This window comes from Euphorbia lathyris, chromosome 8 (assembly GCF_963576675.1).
Source record: "Euphorbia lathyris chromosome 8, ddEupLath1.1, whole genome shotgun sequence".
Taxonomy (NCBI): Eukaryota; Viridiplantae; Streptophyta; class Magnoliopsida; order Malpighiales; family Euphorbiaceae; genus Euphorbia; species Euphorbia lathyris.
Window position 1 is genome coordinate 71,890,298 of NC_088917.1, and position 8,554 is coordinate 71,898,851.

At 34.0% G+C, this 8,554-nt stretch overlaps 1 protein-coding gene across 1 annotated transcript; it reads left to right on the top strand.

Annotated features, from left to right (window-relative positions):
* The first annotated feature begins 6,531 nt into the window (after positions 1–6,531).
* Positions 6,532–7,838, top strand: LOC136204060 (nudix hydrolase 4). Its single transcript, XM_065995245.1, has 5 exons — positions 6,532–6,839; positions 6,945–7,050; positions 7,137–7,220; positions 7,306–7,434; positions 7,537–7,838. Exons 1-5 carry the CDS (start codon positions 6,658–6,660, stop codon positions 7,630–7,632), a joined length of 597 nt encoding a protein of 198 aa, XP_065851317.1. The 5' UTR covers positions 6,532–6,657; the 3' UTR covers positions 7,633–7,838.
* The last annotated feature ends 716 nt before the right edge of the window (positions 7,839–8,554 follow it).

Below are 8,554 nucleotides of genomic sequence, written 5' to 3' on the forward strand. Positions count from 1 at the left end.
TGAAAATAAGAATGGAAAATCTTTTACTTCAAACTATAAATTCAACTTACAAAACAAAAGGAAAATGAACTTTAAAGCTAGAAATAGTACTTAGAACAATAAAAACTACAGAAATAAGCTAGAAGTAAGACAATTGAAAAATGTCCAAAAGCTTGGCTACAATGGAATGCCTCTTCCTCCTACACTTCATATCTATTTATAGGCTAAGGATTGCTCCAATCCAGATGGAATTCTGAAATTGATGATTAGTAGCATCCAAAAATACTGATTTGCTTATTAAATGGCCTTGAGAAGTCTATTTGAGGAAGGGTATGAGTGTGCCTTGAGATGAGGAGCTGTCTACTTACAAGTGCAGGAAATTGTAGGTCTCGCTGAGACCTATAGAGGTCTCGCTGAGACCATGTGCTGAAGACATGTCTTTCTTGTGAATTTTGGTAGGTCTTTCCGAGACCTACCCCTAGAACTTCAAAACTTCTTCATCCTTTAACAAGGTCTCGGGCGAGACATATAGAGGTCTCGCTGACACTTATGCAAGTGGCCAAATTATGCTGAATCCTTTGAGATATGTCCTTATTTTGTCCTATAGCTCACTAATCAACTTGTCAACTTGTGAGGTGTGTGAAAGTGTGAGAAGTATGATGAAAAATTAAGAAATTAAGTGCAAATGTGTGATAGTGAGTGAAATTACAACTTAAGGAGAAATCTAATGTAATTAACACTAAAATACTAGATAATTAGATATAAATTGGATAAAATACGATTGAGAAATGCGATAAAAGTAGACGATAACAAGTACTAGGGGCTTTTTTGGGCCGGCCCGTATAACAAAATGTTGATGGCATTGGGCCCAAATACTTTATCACCTACTATACACATTCAAAACCATGCCAGAGTGAATAACCAACCCACTGTCTATGGTTTGAAGGAAGGATTGGTACCTACTCCACACCTAAGACTCTAATAGGCTTCTGTATTTGTAAAAGTAAAACCATTTATATCACTCGGAGTGCAAATACATACTCACAAGGCCTGAAATAGGGTCGTGTTTAAGAAGTCATTCATGTCTAACACATAAACCATTGTACATTAACTTGCAATGTGTTTATTGATAATGGTTCGACTGTTAACGTGATCTCACTATAGATGTTTATCAAATTGGGTAAAACTAAAAAGACTTGATATACATAGAGATCAATGTCTCGGCTTTCAATGGTGAAATAGCAAGATCATTGGAAGTAACATCGGTAGAGATAATTATAATAATGAGTAAGAGTATTTATATCTCTATACACTATGCCATTTTCCCTTTCACATGACACAAGATACATGACAGACATTTGTTTTCGTGTCGTCTGAATATTTTTCGTGACAATATTTTAACTGTATGTCATCTGAAAGCGAAATAAAAAATGCGCTCGATTCTCAAATGACATTACGATTACATAATCCTATCATCCAAAGAAAACGCGCGTTTTCGTTAATTTCACTTACTCAACAGATGACACTTATAATAAATAAATGTCATTGTTTGCCGAAAACAAAAAAGCGGCAAATGAAATTTCACTTACGTGGTCAATCCCCAAATTTTAGGCGCTCTTGTTTGACTGAAATTTTCAGCTGATATATAAACCCTCTCTCTAATCCCAAACCCCATTTTAGGTTACGCAAGAGCTTCATCCCTCTCATCCCTCTCTATCTCCATGGCTGATTTGAACATGCAATCACTGGGTGAGCTATAAACACGGTACTGGTAAGTATCTATTGATTGGCATTGTTCCTTACTCTCTCTTTTCCTCATCCGATTTACTTTTGTGTATGTCGATTTCAGCAGCTGGAATAAGGATCTATTGATTTTCAGAGCTATGATTTAAAGGGTTAGGTCTCTCGCTTAGATACTGATTTTACTGTATTCATTGTTAGATTCACCGATGAAATTCTTGGGTCATTATCTTTTTTAACATAGGGCAATACATTGCCGGTTGCTGAAGATGTTCTGATTTCTTTTTATTTGAACATAATATTTGCAGGGATAGTAAGAATGCTACATGCGAAGGCTGACTGAAGAGATTGTCAATCGGTTCATGCCTTTAGCATATAGGAAGATTTCTTTAACTTACTGAATATATATTAATGTTAAGTTGGTTTGAATTGATTGGTCATGCCTTTAGAAGTGCTTGTGTATGTTTGATGTACTGTTTTGGAACCTAGAACTCATTGATTTAGGAAACTAGCCTGATTTAGTATATATATTGTTATGTGGGTTTGAACTGAACGATTACATATATGTATGATGTTTTGGGTGATGATGAAATGATTGGTATGAACTGATTGGTTAGATATAACTGTTTAGGAAGCTAGGACTCATAGAGTTTATATATGAATGATCATTAAGCATGTGCCTGATTAGGCATACTCTAAAGCTTTGAATGTTCTTTGAGATTGGCACTACTCTTACACCTATGAGTTATACTGCTAGAAGTGATTGAGTATGTGTATGTGTATGAAACATGTTTATGTATGATGTTTTGTTGATGTTTATGTTTGAGGTTCTGTATGAGTATGTGTACGATTGTTCATTTGGGCATGTAGCTTATTAATAATGCATCAAGTATTAGAGGAACAGTGTTAAAGGGTCATTGAGCATGTATAAAGCATGTATTAAAAGGTAAATTTAGGCTAATTGATATCACCATTCACTTTTTTATTTGAACATGACCTATGATGATAAGTAAGGAATAAGTTGTATGCTTGTTATAGCATGTTCACTTGAATAAGTTGTCTACTTGTTATAGCATGTTAGGCATACTCCTAAATCTCCATTACTATGTATCATGTCACTTGGCTTGTTATGCTTATGGAAAAATGTTTAACATGGTGATGAAGTTGTATGATTCTAACAACACAAGTTTATGACTAAGCTTGTGGTGACAGTATCATACACTTCATCACCATGCTAACTTCATCATGAACTGTACAATCCAAGTGGCAGGTACATAATGGTGGCTTTATGATGCTATGAGAACAAGTTTTAGATATGCACGAATAAGTTGTCTATTTGTTATAACATGTTAGGCATACTCTTAAAGCTGAAAATGTTATGAAACCATTCAGGATGGTGATGAGATAAGTTTACAATATACCTTCCACTTGGCTTGTTATCTGATTGAAACCATTCAGGATGTTGATGGGTTTTCGATGCTATCAGCATAAGTTATGAACTTGATATTATGTTTAGGAAGGTAGCTGATCATACATACTCTTAAAGATGAAAATGATGAACTTGCCTGATTCTTTTCTATTTTAACATGAGTTATGCTGATGAGACATATGTTGGCTTGTTTTATGTTCTGTTTATGAAGTAACTGATTCAATAATAGACATATGTTTCATATCAATTTAGCATGTTATGTGTTAGGAAGTAGAACTGATTCAATTTAATAGACATAAACGAATAAGTTGACTACTTTGTTATAGCATGTTATAATCCACTTGAATATACATATATATGTCTACTTGAATAAGTTGTCTACTTTGTATTGCCTATCAAAAAAGGATAGCGTGCAAGGGGGGCATTATGATGTGACGTGCGAATAGCGTACAGGGGGGCGTGATGCACGATTAGAAAGGAGATTTTGATGCTAAAGAAACACTGGAGCTGGATGGATGGAGTGGAGTACTGGAGGGGCATGGAGCCAACATTAAAGATCAGATTGATTACCAAGTACATTTGTAATCAGTAATCATTCTGTTCTTCAAGAATGGGTCTATGCCCATCCAGTAGTCCACACCATCCAGCTCAGTGTTTCTTTGGCATCCAAATCTCCTTGCTTCAAGAATGTGCAAATGGTAAACAAGGATATCGGGATGATGGTGAACCATCAAAGTTAAATGGCGTTGAATACTGGAGGGGCATGGAGCCAACATTGAAGATCAGATTGATTACCAAGTACATATGTAATCAGTAATCATTATGTTCTTCAAGATTGGCTCTATGCCCATCGAGTAGTCCACACCATCTAACTCAATGGTTGCCCAGCATTCAAATTTCCTTGCTATTCGCACATCACGCCCCCCTTGTACGCTATTCGCACGTCACATTGTAATGCCCCCCTTGCTTGCTATTTGCACATCATATATCCACTGCATGCTCTTCAGTCCATCTCCTGACTGATGTCATGTATAGTATCTTCAAATGACAGAACCTAACCGTCGTATGAAGGTGCAATAGACGGCAGCGAGCCCTGTGAAAGATTTATATCTCGCGGGACGACGGTTTTTAACCGTCGTCTGAAGGGAGTTTTGGCGTAGTGATAGACAAGCTCAAAAAAATTCTATAAAATAGATTTTTCCATCAAATAACTCATTTAATGTTTTTCTTACAGTATCTTTTACTAACTTTAACATCAGAGTTTTCGCTACCAACCGGACCCAACCTACATACCTTCAAAAACTCTCTAAATTTGTAGACTTATCAAAAGATAATGAGATAGATCATTATCACTATCCTAATTTAATAGTATATCTTTATGCTAAGATTCAAAATGTCTCCAATTCGAATTTTTTCTTATATGGAGAATATTGGGATCGAATTCCACCACTATTATTTTATATTCCCTTATAAATTTTTGGTTATCTTCACCTAATGATTTGATTACAACACTTAAATTATTTGAGATAATGGAGAATTTTCAAGAATACAAACCCAATTCTATGATACTTTCATATTTGGGTTTTCAAATTTAAGAGATTATGCTAAAATGGTTATTTCCAATAAGGTTGCTGGATTCTCTATCAATTTACAAAACTATGAAATTACAATTTCTACTTGCTTAAGAAAGAATTTTTTGATTGTGATGATAGTTATTATGAAGAAATGATGTAAGTGGAAGTTAGACATGTTCTTTTTTACTAAAATTAAGTAAACTGAACTGAACGTACTGATACTAAAAAAAAGTGACAAAGAACAATGTATTATTCCTAATGTAATAATTTAAAAATATATGCTTGAAGTTGTTTGCAAAAGCAAAAATTCCAATGGTGTTAAGATGCAAAAAATATTGGGCCAAATTGTTCTTGTTTAGCAAATGGAGGGTAAATATTTGTTGACAAGTGATTATATTAGATATTCCTGGTTATCTTTTTGTTTTGTTTAGATGATTTTACTAGGTGTTAGTATAAACCTATTTGATAAAATTAAGATCGTTGTTAATAGCTGTTTATATAAATGAAAAACAAATACATTAATATTTTTATAACTATTATTTTCTCCTTTAATAATCCTAAATGTTCAATACCAGTTTAATTCAATAAAACAAATTGATACGAAGTTTCAATATATATAAACATAAAAGTAATTTGATGATCCATTTATCATAGTACTGTAAAATGACTATTTCAAGTAAATGTCTTATGAGTTCGTTTCAAAAATAATTTTTACCAAAACAATATTCAAAACAGAAGCATGATGCAAGTGTGAAAATAAATTTATGTAAAGCGATCGAGATTGCAGGAAGGTTTTGTCAAATGAGTTTGAAAAAAAAGCTATAAGACACAAAACACCGTAACAACATTTATTTTTGTTAGGTAAGGGTAGTAATTGGAAAGAAGTCTTTTAAAATGGCGGTAATCTCGTTCCCGTCCTATATCTGACCACGAGTATTGATTGGTCCCCTTAATTTTTAAAGTATTCCGATAGTCCCCTGAACTTATATAAAATATCCAGTTAGCTCTCTAAACTTGCGTAAAATGTAATCAATTGATCACTCGGTTGCAAAAAAAAAAGTAAGTTAAATATAGAAAATGTATTCCACGCATCTTAAAATGTTATTACAAAATTCAAAAATAGAATAAAAAGGAAGTTATTACTTGCTCAACTATGAAACTTGTCTTTTGTAATATTAGAACCGCATATACGATCTTGGTCGTTTTACTTTTTTAAGACCTGTACAATATATTTTTCTCATTTAACTTATTTTTTTAATTGAATATATTTTATGTAAGTTCGGAGAATTAATTGAATATTTTATATAAATTAAGGAGGTTATAAGGATATTTTGAAAGTTGAGATATACAGTAGAACCTCTATATAGGAATACTCTATATTAGAATAACCTCCCAATTATTATACAAAAGTTTGGTCCCAAGTGCTGAGTCTTTGTTATACCAACCTCTATATAGGAATAACCTCCCAATTATTATACAAATAGTCCGGTCCCAAGTGTATTCCTATATAGAGGTTTTACTGTATAATCAAACATTAATTCTATTAATACAAAATATTAAATTAAAAAATGATATAAAAAAAACACATTAAAAGATTTATAGAGATGGAAGAATATTTTTTTGTTGGAATAAATAATAGAGGGAGCGAGTGGGGCATAACAATCCTCGACTTGACATCCCCACACGTTCGTGTACATCACATCAGACAAAAGGCGCGTCATTTAATCCCCCTCTCTCTCAGCATGGGGAAGATAGCAAGAAAGAAAGAAAACCCCCCTCCCTCTCTCTCTCTATTTAATACCCATTAAAACACTCCTCATTTTCCCTATCTCTTCTTCCCCCAAATTCACCCAACTGGGTTTCTGTTCATCTTTTCAAAATTACATAACCAAAAAGAAAATCTAACCTTTTTAATTTCTCGGGAAACAAACAACAATGGGAGGATTATCTTTCTTCGTAAGAAATTTTGCAACTTTCCTTTCCTTTCTCATTCCCCTCCTCGAGAAATTCCCTTCCAAATTGCTCCCTGCTCAACTCGAGAAACTCGTGTCCTCACTCGCTCGCACTGGCCGTGATCTGCAGCGTTATGATCATAGAGGGTTTCGTCAAGTTGTAGGGTGAGTTTTTAATTTCCCCCAATTTGAATGATTCCAATCTAGGTTTGATTTCTCGGTTAAAGACTCAATTTTTATGTTAATGGGTGGTTTAATTTAATTTCACAGGTGTATACCATATAGATACAAGAAAAGTAATTCACTGATGTCTAGTAAAGAAATTGAAGTTCTTGTTATAAGTGCAATGAAGGGTGATGGAATGTTGTTCCCAAAGGTACTAAACTAAACCTAGAAAAAAATTCATGTTTAATTTGGTAATTTCATATTCAATTTGATTATTGACATTGTTATGATGTGCAGGGAGGATGGGAGAATGATGAATCAATGGTAGATGCAGGAATGAGAGAGACATTTGAAGAAGCTGGAGTATCTGGTGAAATTGAGGTTAGTTTAACTAACATCTTCAATGGAATTGAAATTGAAATTGAAATTGAGGTCATCTTTCTGATGTTTTCATGTGTTTTTGCAGGAGAAATTGGGGAAATGGTTTTACATGAGTAAAAGAGGTAGCATAATGCATGAAGGTCATATGTTTCCTATGTTGGTTCAGAAGCAATTAGATCACTGGCCAGAAAAGAACATCAGAAAGAGAAGATGGGTATGTGTAATTTCAATTTGATCTTATGTTTGTAGCTATGGATTCAATTGATAAATTCATGAAAATTGGGGCTTGATTGAAATTGAAATCTGTTGTGTTCAGGTGTCTGTAAAAGAAGGTAGAGAAGTTTTGCAACTTACATGGATGAGAGAAGCTTTAGAAGCTTTAGTTCAGAGGCATGATGCTCAAAAACAATAGCAAATCAAAACTTGTAAATACAACAAACATGGTCTAATGGCCATTTTTTTATCTTTTAGTTTTAGTTTTTTTGTCTTGTTGGTTTTCTGTTGCATAACCAGGAAGATTTGTTAGTTTTACTCTTTTTTTATATACATGTATGTAGATGTTCAAACTGAAAAACAACCTCTATTCTTTCATTCTTTTAACATGATTGATTTTGATTCTTTGGCTCTTCAGTTTCTTTGTTTAAGTCCTAATAGATAATCCGACTGACACTACTCGTAATTTAGTTATGTGATGGTTTCAAGTTAGGATCTTGATTTTTAGGGTATAAATACAGTACTCTTGGACCCTTTTTTCCTTTGTCACTCCTCGTATAGTGGATTTTGGTGGCTCATCTGCAATGGATGAGGAGTGAGTTCTTTGGTTTGGAATCACTACCGCGGAATCACCACTATGGCAATGGACTCTCTTACGGAGTGAGTTTTTCGGTTTAGAAACACTATTGCGGAATCACCCCTTTCATAGTGGATTTCGGCGATCGGAGTACAATAGATTATGTGCACCTTATCTTTTTCATAGTGGATTCTTCGTTTTGGAACCGCTACCATCCCTTTCATAGTGGATTTGGGCGGTCGGAGTACAATAGATTATGTGCACCTTATCTCTTCATGGATTTCAACGGTCGAAGTACAATAGATTATATTCACCTTATCTCTTCATCCCTTTCATAATGGATTTCAGTACAATAGATTATGTGCACCTTATCTCTTCATCCCTTTCATACTGGATTTCGGCGGTCGCAGTACAATAGATTACGTGCACTTTATCTCTTCTATAGTGAATTCTTCATTTTGGAACCACTACCAACCCTTTCATAATGGATTTCAGCTGTCGTAAAACAATAGATTATGTGCACCTTATCTCTTTCCATGTGAAT

Excerpts from the sequence above, each read along its gene's own strand:
- LOC136204060 (XM_065995245.1), top strand. The coding sequence starts at position 6,658 with ATGGGAGGATTATCTTTCTTCGTAAGAAATTTTGCAACTTTCCTTTCC. Across the intron at positions 7,221-7,305 it reads GAGTATCTGGTGAAATTGAG|GAGAAATTGGGGAAATGGTT; the intron begins GTTAGTTTAACT and ends GTGTTTTTGCAG. Across the intron at positions 7,435-7,536 it reads ACATCAGAAAGAGAAGATGG|GTGTCTGTAAAAGAAGGTAG; the intron begins GTATGTGTAATT and ends TGTTGTGTTCAG.